Source organism: Chiloscyllium plagiosum, unplaced genomic scaffold, assembly GCF_037043375.1.
Source record: "Chiloscyllium plagiosum isolate Xiang-an unplaced genomic scaffold, Cpla_swu_hap1 HiC_scaffold_53X, whole genome shotgun sequence".
NCBI lineage: Eukaryota > Metazoa > Chordata > Chondrichthyes > Orectolobiformes > Hemiscylliidae > Chiloscyllium > Chiloscyllium plagiosum.
In genome coordinates, this window is record NW_028270191.1 from 24,089,193 (window position 1) to 24,112,248 (window position 23,056).

At 44.3% G+C, this 23,056-nt stretch overlaps 1 protein-coding gene across 4 annotated transcripts in view; it reads right to left on the reverse strand.

Annotated features, from left to right (window-relative positions):
• Positions 1 to 4,818: 4,818 nt before the first annotated feature.
• LOC122543255 (aryl hydrocarbon receptor-like) overlaps positions 4,819 to 23,056 on the reverse strand; it is a 126,637-nt gene continuing 108,399 nt past the window's right edge. For 2 of the 4 annotated variants that reach the window (XM_087985533.1, XM_087985535.1), the window contains exon 11: positions 18,918 to 22,915. In XM_087985533.1, the coding sequence (XP_087841659.1) occupies positions 22,832 to 22,915 (84 nt within the window). In that variant the 3' untranslated portion in view covers positions 18,918 to 22,831. Of the gene's footprint in view, positions 4,945 to 18,917; positions 22,916 to 23,056 lie in introns of those variants that run through there. The other 2 variants (XR_015755727.1, XM_087985534.1) reach the window with 2 other exon arrangements.

Consider the following 23,056-nt stretch of genomic DNA (forward strand, 5'->3'; position numbering starts at 1 on the left):
TTATTCAACTGGGGTGCCAAGAAGATGACCAAAAATAACAGAGGGAGAAAATGTGGGCAAACTAGCAAGTAATATAGAAATGGGCAGTAAGAGCTTCTGTAAACAGATAAAAAGGAAGAGAGGGGCCAAATGAACATCTGGCCCTGAGAGAATTGGAAATAATAATGATAGAAGATCCTAATAATAGAAGATATTCATAATAGAAGATCCTAACCGCATTCCAAAATTGCCAAATAATCCAAGGGTAAAAGAAGGAAAAATTAAATGCAATAACCACCTCTAGAGAAAAGGTACAAAGGAAACTAAAGGCCAATAAGTCCCCTGGACTGCACCCTAACATATCAAAGGAATTAGTACAGAGAAAGTGGATACATTATATTAATCTTCCAGGAGACTTTAGATTCTGAGAAAGTCCCAGAGAGTTGCAGGTGGCATGGTGGCTCAGTGGTTAGTGCTACTGCCTCTCAGTGCCAGGGTCCTGGGTTCAATTCCAGCCTCAGATAACTATCTGTGTGGAATTTGCACATTCTCCCCGTGTCTGTGTGGGTTTTCTCTGGGTACTCTGGTTTCCTCCCACAGTCCAAAGATGTGCAGGTCAGGTGGATTGGCCATGCTAAATTGCCCATAGTTCCCAGGGACATGCAGGCTAGATGCATTAGCCATGGGAAATGCAGGGTTACGATGGTGGGTCTGGATGCTTTTCAGAGGGTCAGTGTGGACTCAATGGGCCAAATGGCCTTCTTCCATACTGCAGGGATTCTAAAATATAACACCCTTATTTGATAAGGAATGGAGACAAAACAGAGGAAACTATAGACCAGTTAACTCACCACCTGTCATACAGGATATGTTAAAAGTCACCATGCCTTCACAAAGGGGAAATCATGCCTGACAAATATTATTTGAGGAGGTAACAAGCAGGACTGATAAAGGGGAAGACGTAGATGTAATGTATTTGGGTTTCAAAAAATGTTTGACAAGATTCCACACTTGAAGCTAATTAATAAGGTAAGAGCCCATGGTGTTGGAGGTAGTACATTAGCATGGAGAGCATATTGGCTAATAGAAGACAGAGTTGAGATAAGGGGGGTGGGGGACTTTCTGAGGATGACACCATGTAACTAGTGGAGTACCACAGGGATCAGTGTTGGGGCCACAGTTATTTACAAACTATATTAATGACTTGGATGAGGAAAGTAAATGTACTGTAGCTAAGTTTGGGGATAACTCCAAGCTAGGAAGGCAAGTGGTGAGGATAGACACAGAGAGTCTGCAGAGGGGTACAGACAGGTGAAGCGAGTGGCCAAAAAACCTATTGCTGGAAAACAATGTGGGAAAGTGTGAGGTTGTGCACTTTGGCAGCAAGAATAGAAGAGCTGAATATTATTTAAACATGGAAAACAAAGCTGCAGCCAGGAGTAATTTGGGAATCCTCATGCATTAATTACTAAAAACTCGTATCCAGGTTCAATGAGTATAGACAAGGGAAATGGAATGTTCTCCTTTATTCCAAAGGGAATAGAGTATAAAAATTGGGCGGTTTTGCTAAAGCTCCCCAAGGCACTAGCTGGACCACAGCTGGAATGCAGTGAACAGCTCTGGACCCCTTATCTAAGGAAAGATAGACTGGCATTGGAAGCAGTCCAGAGAAGGTTCACGAGATTGATCCCGGATATGGAGGGACTGTCTTATGAGGAGAGGTTGAGTAGGTTGGGCCTGTACTCACTGGAGTTTAGAAAAATGAGAGGTGACCTGATTGAAACACACAAGATTCTTAGGCGACTTGACAGGTTAGATAGGGTGAGGGTTAGGGTAAGGGTTAGGAAAGGTTGTTTTCCCTTATGGGAGAACCTAGGAGCCGAAGGATCAGAATAAAGAGTTGCACATTTAAGACAGGGATGAGGAGAAATTTCTTCTCTCAGAGGGGAGTGAATCTGTGGAATTCTTTATCACAGAGGGCTGTCGAGGCTGGGTCATTCAGTATATTCAAGGCTGAGACAGACTGAGGTTTAGTTAGGGAAGGGAATCAAGGGTTATGGAAGAAACGCAGGAAAGTGGAGTTAAGGATCAGCTAGGATCTCATTGAAAGGTGGAGCAGACATGATGGGCTGAATGGCCTACGTCTGCTCCTATAGCTTATGGTCTTCAGCCAAACAGGAGACTCCTTCCAGGAGTTTGCCTTTTAATTAGCTAGACCGTGAAACAAAGGAACATCATGGAAACCCATGATTCCCCATGAAAATCTGACCCTGCTGCATCCATTTTACAGAAACAAGAAGGGCTTCTCAGAATGGCTCAAGATGCTGAATGGCTTTCCTGTGCCTTCTTGGCTGGTATTTTCTGTCACCACCTCTTCTGTTCATCTCACAGGAGCTGACTCCTGAAGATGGGCTCTGAGCCACTAGGAAAGTCTGCCATTGACTGCACTGCTCCAAGCACAGCCCAACTGCTGCTGGGAAAACCCACTGGTACTGCAGTTGTCATGCCAACCAGCTGAGGTCCCAGTCTCCTGAGGTGACAAGTCAGAAGTCAACAAGGTGGAAAAGGTTGAAAATAGAACAGTTGCCATGCAGAGAGGGAAAAAAACAAGAATGAGATGCATGTTCTGAACCAAGCTTTCAAGCAATTGTAAAATGTACATCAGCAAGCTTTGAGGGCAGCTTATGGATGGTCAGCCTTTATTGCAAGAGGATTTGAGGGTTGGTGTGAAGTCTTGCTTCAGTCGTACAGGAGCTTGGTTAGACTGGAGAACTGTGTGCAGTTTAGGGTATCCCTTATCCCAGAAAAACTATCATTGCCAGAGAGGCAGTGCAGCGAAGGTTTCCCAGATTTATTCCTGGGATGGTGGGACTGTCCTGTGAAGACAGATTGGGCAAACTGGACCTAAATTCTCAATGGATTAGAGCTGATCTTGCTGAAACCTAGAAGAGACTTCAAGGGATAAATGTGGATAAGATGTATCCCCTGCCTGGGAAAAGGAGCAACATGTCTAAATAAGGGGGATGCCATTTAAGATCAAGATGACAATTTCTTTGTACTCAGAACCTACACATCTTTGCATGTCTCTGACACAGAGAGTGGTGGAAATTCATTCTTTAAAGTGGAGGTTGATACATTCTCAATTATCAGCAGCCTGGAGCATTATTGGGGATAGTGTGTCTAAAAGGCATTGAAGAGCTCATTCAGCCACGACTGTATTAAATGGCCGAGCAGGCTCAATAGCCTCCTTTTGTGAAGTGAATTGAATGTTTAAAGGACGGGACTATTTTCTTTTGATTGTCTGGTAAACTAGCCCACGTAACAATGTGAAGTCAGATCCCCACATCCTTGTATTAAAAGTTATGGGGAGTTCATCACAGTCCCAGAGGACCATAAGGCTGCTCTCTCATTGGAGAAAGAGAGAGAGAGAGAAAGAGAGAGATGACCGGTGGTGGTTTAAGATAAGGGTCACCATACCTAAAGTGAGGGCTGAGGTCCAAAAGGTGGGATCTTAACCGTGAGAAACCCTCCTTTAACACTTTGTTTCTTCATTTCTGCGTTCCTTACTCAGAGAATGGGCAGATCTTGTCTCAAAATCTAAATTGGTCTTGGAATGAGCTGCCACAAGGTTTCGCATTGATTACTGTCTGCTACCAGACATACTGACCTGGAATTTTTCCTTGCCGCGGTTCAGAATTTGCGCTCCAAATGTGTCCACCATCCCATGGGACTGAGATAAAATTGTGTCCACATGTCCCAAAAGAAGTTCACTCTCGGGATGTGAGCTTTGATGGCGAGACCATCATTTATTGCCCGTTCCTGATTGTTCTCGAGAGGGTGGCACTAAGCCAGCTGTATGACTATTGGAGTCCCATCTTCTGTAGGGGCATCTACTGTGCTATCAGGCAGCTGCAGAGTTCTGACTAAACAACATTGAGGGGAGGATGGTGACGGTTCGGTGAAGGGAACTGGAGGATTTTGCACGGGGAGTTTTTGGCTTTGTCAGGATATTGTTGGAAGACTTCAACCAGTAATGAGAGGTCAGCTGAAGTCTAAAAGTGGGTCAAATCGGAGATTGTCGAGGATGGAGAATGATGATGGGTCATGTTGCAAGGAAAGGATTGCCTGAAGAAAAATATCTTTTGGTCTGAATACAGATGCAGCATCTTGTGGAAGTGTTCCTACCTCTAAGCCCGAAGACCCACCTACTCCAGAGGTGGGTTACAACATATTGATTAGAACCATCGATGTGCAGGGTAAGGGGGTGCTGAGTGGTAAAGGTACCAAAGGAAGTGAGAGAGAGGTCTCACAGCTAATGTGAGCTAAGTGTGGCTGTGACAGCACAGAAATGAGGTGCTGTGGTAAATGATGGGGGCCAAACAGGGGCACTGAGGGTGGCATGGGGTGACATCATGACAGACAGTTACATGACGGTGCCGAAAACACTTGATAATCAACCCTGGCATGTTAGGGGAGTAGGATCTAGTTTGAGTGACTCTTTTCGCAATGAGATTATATGGGCAGACCATCCAAGCACTCAGAATGTCCTTCAAACAAGCACTGCCTTAAGGAACAGCTGACAGAATGAAGAAAGATTTATACCTTTAATTGTAGGTTTGAGGGAGATAAAGACTTGAAATGGAGTCCATCACAAGCAGCCGAGGTCTGAAGGTGGCGGGGGCTGGGGGGAGGGTGTCAACATGGCTCACGGTCACACATCAGCATTCCAATGAACACACAAAGGCCAAGACATAAGCACTTTTCCTGTGATGATTTGGAGGTGTCAGTGTTGGACTGGGGTGTACAAAGTTAAAAATCACACAACACCAGGTTATAGTCCAACAGGTTTAATTGGAAGCACTAGCTTTCGGAGCGACGCTCCTTCATCAGGTGGTTGTGATTATCTCGACATCATGTGGGCAGAGAGGGACAATGGTGTATTGTTCTTTCGTGGAGTTGCTTCAGCTGAAAAATGCATAATTGACACTTGAATGCCTTTATTTTGCAAAGTCACACAGATTTACATAAGTTTCTGATTCAAACAAAGTGTCAGTGAGGGGAGAACGTACCTGGGACTGAGCCCCCTGCTACAGACGGAACTGACCCACCACATCAGTGGAGTTGCCCAGGGGTCAGTATTGGGACATTGCTTTTTCTGAAATTGATGATTGTTCTGGGTCTTGGTAAGCGGGGGACAATTTCAAAGTTTGGAGATGACATGAAACTTGCAAGAATTGTCAACTGAGAGGAAGAAATGAAACTCCAGCAGGACATTGACAAGTTGGTGGAGTGGGCGGAGAGGTGACAGATGAGGTTTAATGCAGTGAAGTGTGAGGTGATGCACTTTAGTTGGGAGAACATTGAAAGACAATCTAAAATCAGGGGGACAATTCTAAAGGGGGTGCAGGAGCAGAGGGAGCTGGGTCTATCTGGGTACAGATCATCGAAGGTGGCAGGACAGGTGGAGAGAGCAGTTAATAAAGCACACAGTGTCCTCAGCTTTATTAATAGGGACATAGAGAACAAGAGCAGGGAGGTGATGTTGAACTTGTACAAGACCCTTGTTAGACCTCAGCTGGAGGGTTGTGTCCAGTTGTGGGCCCCACACTATAGGAAAGATGTGAACACATTGGAGAGAGAGGGCAGGAGGGATTTACCAGAATGGTTCCAGGGATGAGAAACTTCAGTGAGGAGGAGAGATTGAAGACATTGGGACTGTTCTCCTTGGGGAGAAGGAGGCTGAGAGGGAGATCTGAGAGAGGGTTCCAACATCATGGGGGGAGGGGGCTGGACAGAGTAGATCGGGAGAAACTGTTCCCACATGGAAAAGGGACAGGAACGAGAGGGACAGAGATTGAAGGGGATGAAGTGAGGGAGAGGTGAGGAAAACCTTTCTCCCCCAGCGAGTAGTTAGGGTCTGGAATGTACTGCCTGGGAATGTGGGGGAGGCAGGTTCCATTGAAGTATTCAAGAGGGGCATTGGATGGTTATTGGGATAGAAATGGGGTACAGGGATACGGGGAAAAAGCAGGAGATTGGCACTGGGTAATCAAACTGGTGCAGGCATGACGGGCTGAATGGCTTCTTTCTGAGCTGTAATAATTCAGTGATCTTGTGATTCTCCTTAAGTTTGGCCACAACCCCTCTGGAAACATCCACAGCTTCTGCTGCATCCATCAAGCTGCTTCGACATGCTGTTTCTCTGGCCCTTCACTCAAATAGCGAACAGGCTGATCAATTCCTTCAGACAAGCTGCAAGAAGGCAGTCAATAATTCCCAAGCAAGGAATAGCTTTTCACCGGGATAAGCAAGTGTTGTAAAGGTCAGAATTAAAAAATAAATGAGTTGCTAGATTGACAGATATTAGACAGCAAGTCCTCACAAAAACAGAAAATAGAATTTTTTATCTTGTTTCACAAAAGTAAAACGGCAATAAAATCCATCAGGTTTTCTAGGAAGCCTGTTGGCTGCCACTTTACAAGTCCAGTGCATTCTGTTTACATCTTGCTGGGGAAATCCTGTTTGTATCCTCGACAGGACTTGAGTCTTAACTTAGATTAATTTATATTTGAACAAATGTTTTCAAAAATTGATCAGTTCAAATTTGGAACCCACCAGTGTCCATTTCAAATAAAGCCATCCAAAATCTAACATCTGAACTAACTGGAGCAAGATCTAACCAATTCAAGCAGCCTTCCGGCAGTGTGCATGGGATTCCTCTAAGACTTGAATGAACACAATTCTGATCCAAATCCAACTCTGAGCCAAGCATGGGACGTTAATGAGCCAAACATCTTTTTGTATTCACATCTACCTCATCAAATAATATGTCAAACCAACTTCCAATGTAGTGCTTCTATATCCCAATTTACTCTTCCTCTGTACCAATTCCAATGGACCCCAAACGCACCCAACTCATCCCTCTTAGACCTGATAACACTCACTCACCAGTCAGATGAAGAATTTGTTTAACACGGACTGCCTTGCATGTATTCAATTGAGTGAACACAATTACCAGAAGAAAGCCAGTATGTGACGTTAGGATGAGGGAGGTTGCACATTTCTCGAGAAACCCAACTTTGAGAATCACTAAAACCTTATGCCTAAGGCATGTTGAGTTTATATATACCAATGAGGTACACGGTGTGCATATTGATGTACCCAGGGCAGCAGTTCTTGCAGGGTATGTCCTGGCTTCATCTGATATTGCAACACTGGGTCCTTGCAACAGTGGTAAAAACAATGACTGCAGATGCTGGAAACCAGATTCTGGATTAGAGTGGTGCTGGAAAAGCACAACAGGTCAGGCAGCATCCGAGGAGCAGGAAAATCAACGTTTCGGGCAAAAGCCCTTCATCAGGAATACAGAGAGTGGCCCAGTGAGCATTGATCCGGCAAAGTTACAAATCACACAACACCAGGTCATAGTCCAACAGATTTAGTTGGACACACTAGCTTTTGGAGCGACGCTCCTAATCAGGTGGTTGAGATGAAGGAGCAGTGCTCCGAAAGCTAGTGCTTCCAAATAAACCTGTTGGACTATAACCTGGTGTTGTGTGATTTTTAACATTGTACACCCCAGTCCAACACCGGCATCTCCAAATCATGTTGATCAGGCAAAGGAGCTATAGCTGATCATTCTCTCGAGCTACAGACATGAAAGCAAACTGCAGTATCACATCAGCAGTTAATGGAGTTATCACTGTCACTCAAAATGGTCAAAGCAGTGTGCAAAAGCTTGTTGTTAACTCAGTTGGCTGGATGATTGGTTTATGGTGCTAATAGTGTGAGCTCAATTCCCACTACTGGTTTAAAACAAAATTGGAGGTGTACTGGATGGCGAAGACGGTTACCTCAGAGTACAACGGGATCTTATCAGATGGGCTGAGGAGTGGCAGATGGAGTTTAATTCAGATAGTTGTGAGACGCTGCATTTTGGAAAGACAAATCAGAGCAGGACTTATACACTTAATGGTAAGGTCCTGGGGAGTGTTGCTGAACAAAGAAACCTTCGAGTGCAGGTTCATAGCTCCTTGAATGTGGAGTCGCAGGTAGATAGGATAGTGAAGAAGGTGTTTGGTATGCTTTCCTTTATTGGTCAGAGTATTGAGTACATGAGTTGGGAGGCCATGTTGTGGCTGTACAGGACATTGGTTAGGCCACTTTTAGAATACTGCACATAATGTTGGTCACCCTTCTCCAGGAAGGACGTTGGTAAACTTGAGAGGGTGCAGAAAAGATTTACAAGGATGTTGCCAGGGTTGGAGGGTGTGAGCTATAGGGAGAGGCTGGATACGCTAGGGCTGTTTTCCCTGGAGCGTCGGAGGCTGAGGGGCGACCTTTTAGAGGTTTATAAAATCATGAGAGGCATGGATAGGGTAAATAGGCAAAGTCTTTTCCCTGGGGTCGGGGAGTCCAGAACTAGAGGGCATAGGTTTAGGGTGAGAGGGGAAAGATATAAAAGAGACCTAAGGGGCAACTTTTTCACGCAGAGGGTGGTACGTGTATGGAATGAGCTGCCAGAGGATGTGGTGGAGGCTGGTACAATCGCAACATTTAAGAGGCATTTGGATGGGTATATGAATAGGAAGGGTTTGGAGGAATATGGGCCAAGTGCTGGCAAATGGGACTAGGTCAGATTGGGGTGTCTGGTCAAAGCGGGAGAATTGGACCGAAGGGTCTGTTTCTGTGTTGTATGACTCTATAACTCTATTTAGCAAATGCTGTCCAATCATGAAACCAAGGTTAATGTTGGGCACTGTATTTTGAGGTTTGCAAGCACAGGCCAATTAAGTACAATCAGTCCTTTGCTTGGTGAGACCAACTGAAGGGTCATGCTGTTTGAGACTTCATTACAATCTGCCAGGTTTTGGGAGGTGCAGTCTATAGACCTGGCATTGCTCTGGCACTGAAACAGTCCACTTACCAACCAATCAGCATGCTCTTCTCATATCATATGGAAATGTCATTTCCCCCTGACATTGGGATTCTTGTAAATGTCCTGATGAGTGCAAGTCAAAAAGCTTTGGCAAAACATATCTTTGTTCAGCAATACACAATTGTCACATTGTTAAAAAGGGTACTTACGCTGCTAATTATTAGCCCTGACCCACTGCCCTATTTGTGGTAGGTTTAGTCCATATCCCCCACGTAAATACAGGCACTTCATGCTGCCCAATGCATTTCAAGCTGCTGCAAATGGCGAGTTGCGATTTTTTGAGAAGCAATTCGGACTTGGTGCAATGCAATGTTTGAATTTCTGTGTTTACCTGTATATCTGTGCCCCACTTACACATCAATAACAGCGAGCACTGTTAGCCTCACAGTGACCGTGACCTCAAATCTGGCCCAGTGCTGCTGGAGTGCTGCATTCTTTCAAATTCGGTTTCACAGTGCACTCAAAACAACTTTGAAAATGGTGGAAGTGAAAGGTATATCCTGCAGTGGACGTATGTAGTTAGCATTGGATAACAGCAATTTAACCATAAACTAAGCTTGCCTTAGATATTACCTGTATAATCTCCCAGCTGATGATTTCCATGATGCCATGGAACTATCTATTCTGCACCTTCAAACCAATTCTGCAAATACCACATTTGCTCAAATAGAAATTGTACAAAGAAGACTTAATGTATTGCTAGGTTTAACAAAATCTCTTTTGTAATCTTTTTTTACAAAAAAAAGAGGTATACAAGATAATGAGAGGAATGGATAGAGTTAATAGCCAGAGACGTCTCCCCAGGGCAGGATTGACTGGTACGAGGGGTCATAGTTTGAAGATATTAGGAGGAAGGTATAAAGGAGACGTCAGAGGTAGGTTCTTTATGTAGAGAGTTGTGACTGCATGGAATGCGTTGCCAGCTGTGGTGGTGGAAGCAGAGTCATTGGGGACATTTAAGCGACTGCTGAACATGCACATGGATAGCAGTGAGTTGAGGGGTGCGTAGGTTAATTTATTTTATTTTACATTAGGATTAACCCCCTGCACAACATTGTGGGCCAAAGGGCCTGTTCTGTGCTGTACTTTTCTGTGTTCTAAAATGACATGCAAAATATTCTTCGAGTTGGAAATTGAAAAAGCAGCCTTGAAAATTGATCTCGATCATATCTGTGCATGGTACCATTTTCTGAGATGAATGATAAGATGGAGGAAAATACACCAATTGTGGAGAATTTTCATTAGTATAGCGCCTGCTAGGCCAAAGTGTTATGTTTGAGGCTGTTGTTCTGTGAGCAAAAGCAGCAGCCAAGATGGGTGGAGTAAGATCCTACACACAGGAATGAGATGAATGACGAGTTATTCCATGTTGGTGATCTTAGTTGAGGGAAAGCCATTGGCCAAAGCAGTGCAGCTCTATTTTGGATCACGCTGTGGGATTTTCTTTCACCACGGTCAGACAGGTTACAGCCTCAGTTCGACTTCGAGTGGGGAAGGCAGCATACATAATGGTGTGACGCTTATGTCTGCCTTATGCTAAATATTCAGCCGAGAGCTGAACTTGAACCAGTGACCATCTGATTCAGGTAACTCACACACGTCACTATGATGTGACAGAATTGACGGCAATGCCCGTTTCTCACCTTGACAATGTTCTTCAACCAGCACAACTTTTCCAAATGTGGTGGGTTGAAGGTGGCATGTTTCATTGCCCAGCTGGTAGCTCTTACCTGTTGGCATGGCACCCTTCCAAACCACCCTCGCACACGATCAACAATAACCAGGAACAGCTTAGGAGATGAGCCGCACCATCAAATCATGTGTTTCTTTCAACAGAGCTTCAATTCACTGCTATCAGGGAGCTGGAGGCATAGTGGGAATGTCACTGGACTTGGAGGTGAGAGCTCAGTTGGTTCATGCATTCAAATCTCGCTGATTTAGTGGAATTTGAAATCAGTTACTCCTTCTGAAATGTGAAGTTAGCCATGAAGCTGTCATAAAAGCCCACAAATGCCTTTTAGGGAAGGAAATCTGCCATCCTTACCCGGTCTGGCCTACACATGACTCCAGACCCACAGCAAGGTGGCTGACTCTTAACCGCCGAGGAAACCACTCAGTTCAAGGGGCAATTAGGGATGGGCAACAAATGTTGGCCTTGCCAGCGATGCCCACGTCCATGCACGAATAAACAAGCTTTGCACTGTGCAGAGCCTACAGATACCATTTAAATTTATCTATCAGGATGTCTGATGAACAATGTAGCAACATCATTGCACACGCGATCTGAATAGCTGCTCAATTGTGCGCAGTTTATACAATTTATTCACGACTGAAAATCATTGGGTATTTGTTGACCTGATCTAATGTTGGACGATATAATACCTCGATACTCCTTTGCGAGCCTGCTCTTACTTTTATTTTTGATGTGTTCGAACCCTCGCTGTAGTACTGATCTGATTCAACATCTGTAAATATCAAAGGACACACAGCCAAATCCCTTCCGAAAATATTTTTGTGATGCTGATCTGCTCACCTTTTCATTTAGTAATTGGTAATTGATTCTCCAGGAGTGGCGTTTTTAGTTGCACTGTGTAGCTGGAATGCAGTTCAGATCAATGAAGTATTAACATAAGAAGATAGACCACTGCTAGTCAGTATTAAATCATGAACCTCAAATTAAAAGTGTAGGCATCAAATCCTAATCAGCTACCCATAATAGACATTTTGCTTCTGCTAGCTTTATTTAATGACCAACAAGTGTTAATCAACGAGAGGGTGGCACAGTGGTTAGCACTGCTGCCTCACAGCACCAGGACCCAAGTTCAATTCCAGCCTCAGGCGACTGTCTGTGTGGAGTTTGCACATTCTCCCCGTGTCTGTGTGGGTTTCCTCGCACAGTCCAAAGATGTGCAGGTTGGGGTGAATTGGCCAAGCTAAATTGCCCATGGTGTTAGGCGCATTAGTCAGAGGGAAATGGGTCTGGGTGGGTTACTCTTCGGAGGGTTGGTGTGGACTGGTTGGGCCGAAGGGCCTGTTTCCACACTGTAGGGGATCTAATCTATCCACCCAGAACACTTTGATTAAATCCTCTCTCAACGGTGGGACTGAACTGATGTTTATTACAGGCATTAAAGGACTGTGTTGTACCTTTATGAGGCTCACCTCATTTTGTCCAGACAAATAGAAACAAACTTTTGCCAATGCTCTTAATGCCATGCCTGGGCAGATGGTCAAAGCAACATTCGAAGCGAGAGCATGGAGTTGCAGTGAAGTGGCCAGCACTGAAAATAGGGCTGCTCTCCCAGCAAGGACTGGTGCGCAGCTCAGCAACTAAACATTACAACATTTCAAATCGAATGCAATTGTAAGCCATTGCTTCTTGCAAGCATTTCTCGCCATGTGCTGTAAAAAAAAATAAACAGGACACGGACCCTCAGGAACATTTAGAAAAAGCAGTTAAACTGTTCTTTATTGTCATAAAGGTTTGCAGACATGTCAGATAGACAATACACAGTCAGTCACCATTCATTTGGTGATGAGACCTTTTCTTTATGGCTATGGTAATTATGATGAATGATTACTCACGAAAACTTCTTAATTCTGTCTTTCCCTTTGTTGGCTAGCTCACAGACTTATAGAAGCTTGTGGCACAGAGACCGTTTGGCCCATCTTTAGTGGGCTGGCCTTTTGCGTGAGCACTCAAAAACATATCAGCCCGTGCCTGACTCTCGCCCCAAAGCCCTGGAGCTTTCTTTTTCTTCAAAAGGTCGCCCTTTCTTCCCTTAAAAGATGACATGGCCACAAAGGATTTCAGGACTGGGCACGATGCTGTTCAAAGGCAGGTCTAGAGATGGTGGCATGACGTTTTTGTTGCTTTTCAGCTGCCCACAACAGTGATGAAAACTTCAACCAGCGCCCCCATCTTTGGAGCAACATACCTCTGGCGAGCTGACTGGGCCGTTTGGATCCAGATGCCCAAGTGAACAGTTGGCATCCAAACTCCTGGTGGCACCTTGCCAATTTTAAGGGGAAGGTTATTGCTTGCCTTTAGAGCTGCCCAAGTGAAAGTTGCTGAAGCGGTGGGGGGGGGGGGGGGTGTGTAGTTTGCGCAATGACTGAACGATAATGATTAGGCCAGCCCTTTGCCTTCATGTTGTCTGCTGTGTATCATCATTGCACAATAAATAGCTATCACAGACGGAGCAGGTAATCTAAATAGTGAGGCAGAAGTTTGAAGCACATAAGCCTGAAAATTACAGTGAACAATGTGATCACAAAAACATCTCAACACCATCCTGCGCAAATTCCCCTCTCCCAGTAAATCTCCAGAATTTGACCCACTAAACTCTCATCTATTTAATGTCAAGGAGGGGGGTGGGATTGTAACAGGAACAGGTGAAATACCGATGTGAGGACATTGCTCAGCAATTTCCAGTTGACACAGAGCATGCTTTTCATTCTATTTTGCTGAAAAATATCATAAAAATCAGAATTTCTGCACCACAACTACATTGAATGATGGCGTGTGAATTGGTGATCTCACCATTGTCAATATATCCTTGCTGCGCTAGACAGCTATAATCAGACATTAACTCATTATTCACAAAAGCAATAATTGGAAGAAAATAGCAACAATGAAGTCTTATATAATAAAATAAAATAAAGAACTGCTGATGCTGCAGATCTGAAACGAACAGAGACAGAGAACACTGGAGAAACTCAGCAGGTCTGCTAGCATCTGTGGAGAGAGACAGCGAGTTAACATTTCGAGTCCAGTATGACTTCTCCAGGACATTCTGAAGTCTGGTCACTAGATTCAAAATATTAACTCGGTTTCTCTTTCCACAGATAGAATTAATAAAATCCCTACAGTGTGGAAACAGCCCCTTCGGCCCAACAAGTCCACACTAACCCTCTGAAGAGTAACCCACGTAGACCCATTCCCTTACCCTGACTAATGCACCTAACCTACACATCCCTGAACACCAGGGGCAATTTAGCGTGGCCAATCCACCGAACCTGCACATCTTTGGACTGTGGGAGGAAACCTACGCAGAAACGGGGAGAATGTACAAACTCCACACAGTCACCCGAGGCTGGAATCGAACCTGGGTCCCTGGTGCTGTGAGGCAGCAGTGCTAACTACTGAGCTATAGTGCTGCCCCAATAATGCTACCAGACCTGCTGAGTTTCTCCGGTGTTCTCTGTCTCTGTTTGTAAATGGATAGCCTCACATTCCTTACATGAAAGAAAAACTCAAAATATTAAAACACTGACAGTATCGCTGCATGGAATTATACAAGGATCAATCAATTACACTATTATATCCCTGTTTCTGTTGAGTGGGTGACATTTTGAGATTCCATCATTGTTAACTTTCTCATCTGTTACAGGACTATGATTAATGGATTAATATGGATTGATGGGAAATGGTTTGGAAAAGGAATTGTTATTGGCCTCAGTATAAGACAGACACAGTGTTCTGTGAGCAGTCATGACAAGATCCTTTTTTTCAGCAAATCCTTGTTTTTCCTCATCAGCTGACACTGGGCAAGAATGGTCAAAATCCCCTCTCGTGCACCACAGAGCCAGATTGTTACTTTCGCAGTGCCTGGCATCCATATTTGGCAAATTAGTGTGGTTGGAGGTGGCGAACGTTAACTGGTTCAAAATAAAACACTGCCTGTTCCAAAAAATGTCACAGACTGTGGCTGTTCAAAGCAGGGACATATTCGAAGTCAAGGTAGGGATGGCTGCTTTTTCTGCTCTGCTTGGCTGGTACTTGAGAAAGGGGCATTAGATTAGATGCCCTACATAGTGGAAACAGGCCCCTTTGGCCTAACAAGTCCACACCGACCCTCCGAAGAGTAACCCACCGTGACCCATTCCCCCTACCCTATATTTAGCCCTGACTGATGCACCTAACACTATGGGCAATTTAGCATGGCCAAATCACCTGACCTGCACATCTTTGGGTTGTGGGAGGAAACTCACACAGACACAGGGAGAATGTGCAAACTCCACACAGACAGTCGCCCAAGGCTGGGATCAAACCTGTTACCGTGAGGCAACAGTGCTAACTACTGAGCCACCATACCACCCTACTTCTAAGACATCCAAAACTGGTGGACACAGCAAGGAACAGGAGGCCCATGATGGATAACAGTTTAATCTCATAAATTTCCTTCGTCTGAGACATTAGTGCCTTAACAGTTGCCTGAAGGAGAGGCATTTTTGTTTGGCTTTTGTCAGCTGGTCAGATTTATTCAAGAACCTGGCTTCGTACAATAAGCAATTTCTTTTTCGCTGCTATTTTGCACTGCCGCTATCCTTTTGCGCATAATGACATCTGATGAAGGAAGAAAGTATAACGCTGCAAAACACGAGAGATCGGCTCGCATCGAATCTGACAGGAGCCCATCTTTTCTCCCCCCCTTTGCGCTTCATTAGGGTTTGATCGCTTTTAAATAGTGCTCGCTTCTTTTCGTCAAAATGCATGCTTCTTTTAAAGAGAATCACATTTGAAAGTGTGGGGGATTCTCGTGGAAGTACAGGTGGTCAAGCAGCAAAAGAATGCTCCTGGTCACAAATACCATAAGTAGCCAAGTCAAGAAAATCTTGGGTTTGAGCACAAGGTTGAAAAAGGATTCTGGGTTAACTTCGGATAAAGGCAACCCCAGGGGCCCTTGCGACAAACAAAAGACACGCAGCAATATGTGAGAAGGTTGGCTCACAGTCATGGGATGACTGACAAGGTTGGAAATGTTTATAGAGATCATGGCAGCAGTACTCGATCAGAAATAGGAACGGCAAGCATGGGGAGAGACGTTCATCGCGGGCAATTGTTTTGTTACTGTCGGTTGCTTTAAAGCTGAACCCAGTGGTGGCAGGTTAGCTCAGCAGGCAATGACACCATGAGAAAGGTCACTTAGTCTTCCCCCTAGAAATGGTTGGATGAGCGAGAAATCTGTGCAAAGCGTTGATTTACAATCCCGGACAGACACAGCCTGAGACATTTCTGACCAGCCTGTCTTCTTATTGGTGCTCAGGAGTCCATCTGAAAATGGCTGCCATTCCACTCCCCACCAATGCTGTTTCTGTCTCAAAAGATTTTTTCTGGTAATGGCACCTTTCATTTAAGTCTACAGTCAGGTTTGGAGATTAGATACTTCCACTGCCAGATTAAAATGGGCAACAGTTAAACTATCACAAGATATCCAAGCGGGAGTCGGCCATTCAGCCCCTCAGGCCTGCCCTTCCATCCTCTGCCACGGCTGATCCACCCCAGGCCTCAACTCCTCTTTCATGCCAGCCCCTCATAGCCCTCAATTCCTCAGTATTTCCAACATCTATCTACTTCCTTTTTAAAGCCTTTTCAGCAATCTAGCCTCCACAACTCTCTGAGGTAGAGGATGCCAAATAGTTACTACCTTCAGAGAAGAAATTCCTTCACATTTCAGTCTTAGATTGAGTGTCGACTGAGTTCAGTGGATAAGCAAAGCAGAGGTTGATAGGGAAGATGGAACAACATCAACTTGCACTTACATAGCAACTTTAATGCAATGAAAATGGCCCACGGTGCTTCACAGGTGCATAAGATGGCAAAAAGCGAGTTAGCGTGAAGAAATCTTAGCGCAGATGTCAAAAAAGCCTTTTTAAAAATGTTTGTTTTAATGAGAAGTCTCTTTAAATGAAGTGGAGAAAATCAGGGAGGGAATTTGAGAGCTTAGGCAGCTGAGGCCAGTGGTGGAGGGATTAAACTGTAGAGATGACACAGAGAACACTGACCTCTGCTCTTGAACTGTCTTCTCGGGGTCAGCCATCTTGGATGTGCACTTGAATTAATAGCCTTTGTTACTTTTGTTTGAAAAAGGTTTTCCCCCCCCTCCCCCCAACTTGACAATTATTTGGTAACAGCACGTATTTTGCCTTTCTTGTCCTTGCACTGTTTTCTTGCAATTCAGATTGGCCAAGAAGATTTCAAGCCAAGCTGTGTTTGGTAACTCCAGCTTGCGTATCGACGCACCAGCTGCTTTGAAATGCAAAACCTGTTCATAAAAGCCGCACTTTGGAGTCACCAAAATATTGTAGCTGCATGCATGAACAAAAAAATTCATCCACTGATGGAAACTGTGGTCTCAAGAGCACAAGATTAACATTTCACTGAACAGCTCCATCCATATTTGACAAGAATTCACCCCTGCTCCCCACCCCCATCTCCCATTCTCCTGAAGGTGCTGACTCATGCTTGGGTTGGCTGCTGTCTAGCCCAAGTGGCCACTCTTAACAGCTCATACACAATAATAAGTCCCCAGTAGGGTACTCGCCCATGGTGGTGCCACAGCAAAGATCCATTGCCCCCATGCCCAACAGCCACAGACACACAACTTGCAGCGGGGAGGGGGGAATGAGGAGCTGAACTCCAATTTACTTCCTTGTTTTCTTGCAAAGAGATAGAGGCACATTTCATCCCTTATTGGCAGCAAGAGTGAGATCAGCAAACGTGGCACCGATTGAAGCTGGCATGATGCCACATTTCGCAGCTGATCCACCAGGGCGTCACTCTCGAACCAGGATGTTGAACCATTTTATTATTGCCTTTTTAAAATGACAGAGTTATTCATTCCAGTCAGTTGGAATACCTGCTGCTGCCAACAATTAAGTGCTTAAAATGATCGGACTCAACAACTTTAGGCGGTCCTGACATTGTATGTCTATCAAAGATGTATCAAAATCCTGAACTTCTCTCCCTAATGGCATTGTGGGGTACATACGACTTGTGGACCACAGTGCCTCAAGGAGGCAGCTCACCTCCACCTTCTCCAGGGGCAATTAGGGATGGGCAATGCATGTTTGCCCAGCCTATATCCAATGAATGAGAGGTTTGACTAGATTAACTAGGAAGCTCAGAGTTCTGTGCTCTCCAAAGATTGCAACACCAAGTACAATTTCTAATAGTCTCAGTGAGCAAGACACCCTAGTACCAGCTGAGTGAAGTGAACTTAACATTTTATTCCTTAAATTGAAAAGTTCCTTTCACTTAAAGCCCCTATGTGTCAAGTATAAGTCACTGTCACCCAATTGGAGAGGCAAGTTAGATAACCGCTCTTCACAGGAATGAATTCCTTATCGGGTGCTGATATTCGGGTAATTTCCCCACAAAGAGACAAGGCGATAAATTCAGGCAAAGACGTTGCAGGAATATTGTCTCACAATTACAACTTTTCACAGTAACAAAGCATTCATTCAATCAAGAGTCCAGAGTCGAGACTAAAAAATGCACTCACAAACTTATAAGTACAAACAGTGTTTCACTCCAACATTATATGTTGGATGATACCCAAGTATATTATATTAAACTCTCTGCCCCGTGTACCTGCATCAGTGGCACAAGGTCAAGGCAGTTTTATTTTCCTGAGCCACTTGACCTTCTGCTTCTAGGCATCCACAATATCCTGCTTTTTGATCCAAAGAATCAGCGTTTCACGCTGTTCAGTCTCCAGGCTTCAGCGATAAAGCCTGCTTTGAACCTGGACAAAGTCAAAAATCACACAACACCCAGTTAAAGTCCAACAGGTTTATTTCAAATAATTGTTTTTTGAAATAGTGAATTCAAATAAACCTGTTGAACTATAACCCAGTGTCATGTGAGTTTTGGCTTTGTCCAACACTGGTACCTCCACATCTTTGGAACCAGACGTGCTGCCCTAATGAGGAGAGTGGGGTACCTGATCAACATTGACCCAGATACTTAGCGAATTTTGAGACGTTTTGTAGCTCAGGTTGAGGTTTTGGATGTAGGTTTGCTCGCTGAGCTGGAAAGTTCATTTCCAGACGTTTCGTTACCCTACTAGGTAACATCTTCAGTGGGCCTCAGACGAAGCAATGCTGAAAATTCCTGCTTTCGATTTATATGTTTGGGTTTCTTTGGGTTAGTGATATCATTTCCTGTGATGATGTTATTTCCTGTGGTGAAGTCACTTCCTGCTCTTTTTCTCAGGGGTGGTAGATGGGGTCTAATGTAATTCCAACCGGAACTCTATCAACAAACACGAGTTAGACTCCATCTACCACCCCCTGAGAAAAAGAACAGGAAATGACTTCACCACAGGAAATAACATCACCACAGGAAATGACATCACCAACCCAAAGAAACCCAAACATATAAATCAAAAGAAGGAATTTCCAGCATTGCTTCATCTGAGGCCCACTGAAGATGTTACCTAGTAGGGTGAAGAAACGTCTGGAAATGAACCTTCCAGCTCAGCGAGCAAACCTACATCCAGGACCCAGATACTTGCTGGTGACAAGATCACAAAGAGCATTCTCAAAAGGCCTGGGAGGAAAGCTCACTGCTGCTCATCCCCCTCTGTTTGGAGATTGGTGTGTAGAGAGGGAAAGGGATCAAACCAGGGACTATTTAGAACTGACATGGGAGAATTTTTAGGTTAAGAGAAAATTGGTGGTGTTACCATGGGAGCAGCATCATGCAGTGACAGGATGCAGCTTGTCAAATAGGAACTAGTCAATAATTTAGGATCATAACCTTTTTATTTACCTAGCGTTGCACGAAGTCTGAAATATTCAGATGCAAACCACAATATCAGAATATAAAATCTGAGTCTTGGTGTAAGACTAGACAAAAGGTCCATTTGGAGTTTAACAAAAGAGATGTTTCCTTGTGTTATAAAAGTTATAGCAGCTCAGTAATTTCAGACAGGACTGGGAATGAAGAGCATCTCTCAGTCTCACCAATCAGTGTCCAGTTACAACTATTCCAAAATCAAGGGACCGTGGTTCGAACAACGCACAACAGTGTCCAAAATGTTACACTGTGACTGCTTCACAGAATGTGGGTAACGGGAGACATTTAAGTAAATGGAGAAGTAATGAAATGTCTGTTTAAATTTTCTTTTAAAAACCCTACGGTATCACAGCTTTAAAAGGATTCTCAAAAGACCTCTTTTTTGATCATTTCGTTTATGATCAATTGGGTTTTAGCATTGAATGCCTTCATTCAATCAGTATCCACCTACAGCCTTTTTGGTTGCTTGCCTCCAGATCATCAATGAGAAACAAACCAGTTACACGCAAGGGATTAGTCACGGGAAGGTTAAGGCATTGTAGTCCTTCTGATCTCTCCATATCTGGCTGCGCTTCCTTTTCCAGCTAGTCCTTTCATCCCCATCACCTCTGTCTGTCATCCTAACCCTTTCTTCATTCCCTCCTTACTTCCCATCTCTTGAAACTAACTGCATTATGATACACTTGTAATCCAGAAAATATACCTGTTTAAATAGAAAGTGAATTGTGTTTTAACCAGATCCAATTTATCAATAACCCTTCACGCACAGTCCCATTTTTCAGGGTTTGTTTTAAATACCACTGGATCTCATTGTATTGTGCATCTATTGCCAAGGTAAAACATTAGTTGAGCCAGAGTGGGCTACTATTGATTGTCTAAGGGAGTCCAAGGTGAATTTTCCAGATTTATTTTCCCTGCTAACTGCTCTGGACTCTTATCTGGCTCTCTGCCCCTCCCCCCAACCCCCAAACTCTGAGGGGACCACTTACTGCCAGTTCAGGCAAGGAGTGTATAGAGTGGATTAATAAGGCACTGTAGCTGTATGGGGCAAAGGCAGGTTTTTTTCCCCTGTCTGTCAATGAATAAAAGTCAGCAGCTCCCTCCCCCTCAGCTTGAAGTGGGATCCCTTTGTGACGAAACGTTGCAGGGAGAGAGCCGAATGAACGATGTACCTTTGCAATGCGTGTGTGGGCTATCACTCAAACATCAACTCCATGTGCTGACTGTCACCTTTGGAAACACATTTTCAGCCTGGAGGAACAATTGATTTTAAACTCCAGGAAGAATAAGTCGGGACGCTGGCATTACTTTGATAGGGTGGAGCAGACATCTTCCTTTCCAATATGTGGTACATTTTTAGTTTCAAGTGTTCCTTCGCTGTGCCAGCCCCTCAAACAAGCCCTCCATGAAGCCCACCACGTTCACACAAACACACACAATCACACACACACACACCCATACACACACACAGATAAAGACATACACACCCACAGACACACATACACGTACATGGACATACACACCCACACACACCCACCCACAGACACACATACACACACACAGACACACACACACGTACATGGACATACACACTCACAGACATACACACACACAGACATACACAGACACACGCACCTACATAGACACACACACAGACACCGACACACGCATGTACATAGACATACACACTCACAGACATATACACATAGACATACACACACACAGACACACGCACATACATAGGCACACACACGTACATAGACATACACACAGGCATATACACATAGACATACACACACGCACGTACATAGACACACACACGTACATAGACATACACACACACAGACATATACACATAGACATACACACACACACGTACATAGACATACACACTCACAGACATATACACATAGACATACACACACACACACACGCACGTACATAGACATACACACTCACAGACATATACACATAGACATACACACACACAGACACACGCACGTACATAGACATACACACTCACAGACACACGCACGTACATAGACATACACACTCACAGACATATACACATAGACATACAGACACACGCATGTACATAGACATACACACACACACAGACACACGCACGTACATAGACATACACACTCACAGACATATACACATAGGCATACACACACACAGACACACACATGTGCATAGACATACACACTCACAGACATATACATATAGACATACACACACACAGACACATGCACGTACATAGACATACACACTCACAGACATATACACACAGACACACACACACACTCACAGACATATACACATAGACATACACACACACACAGACACATGCACGTACATAGACATACACACTCACAGACATATACACACAGACACACACACACACTCACAGACATATACACATAGACATACACACACACACAGACACATGCACGTACATAGACATACACACTCACAGACATAGACACACACACATATAGACACACACACACTCAGACATATACACATAGATATACACACGCACGTACATAGACATACACACTCACAGACATATACACAGTGACACACACACACACTCACAGACATATACACATAGACACACACGTACATAGACACACACACGTACATAGACATACACACACACACAGACGCATACACACACACAGACACACACAGACTTCCTGTGGTTGCCATTCTTGAAACACATTGCTTGAAAGTTTGAAAGTGAGAAAAAGAAGAAAAAAGTCCCTGTAACTCTCAACGACTTTATCATGTGGCAGAACCTGCGAAACCCACCTCTGTCGTTACGTCATTTCAGAAGATTGATCTGGAAAGGTCTCAAGTTTGATTTCTGGCATCTTTAAAAACCTTTCCTTGTGTCTTCCAAATAGCGACTCCCAGTCAAATGATGGGATTTACCTTTCCCGCTTACAAAAGCCAGCAGATTAACTAACCAGGAATATTCAAGAGACAGTTTTCTTACTGAATGCAAGGCTGTTCTCCAGAAATGCCATCCACTACAACCAAACCTTGAGGATGATCCTTTAAGGGTAGAGGCAATAAATCTGCCATGTTGCCATTGTTTTCCTCAAAGCTTCTTGACACAGAGGAAGTCACGGACTTGTTGCAGCATTTACTACGACAAATTTAAGACTCTGTCGAACAAAATCTTCTGAAGTTGAAAAGCTAAAAGCCACCTCCCTGATAAGGTTTGGATCTTCCAGGAGCCTTCACTCGTTGCCAAGGAGACAGTGGGGCCTGGAGCAAAGATGGCGTCAGATCTGTTCATGAGAGGCCCGGCTGGTTCCTCATTGGGCGGAGCCATTGCCAAAAATCGGGGTACCGTTCAGAGCAGGGTGAAAGCCAAGAAAGCCATTGGAATCTTCTTTCATCTTTGAAAGGTAAGAACAAAATTGGACAAGCATCATCAGAGGCCCTGGCTTCCAACCTCCTCGCTTCACCCAACCCAACTCTTTTGAAGGTGACTCAGACAGAACTGTCATGGAACATCTTATTCAAATGTCTTCACCCAG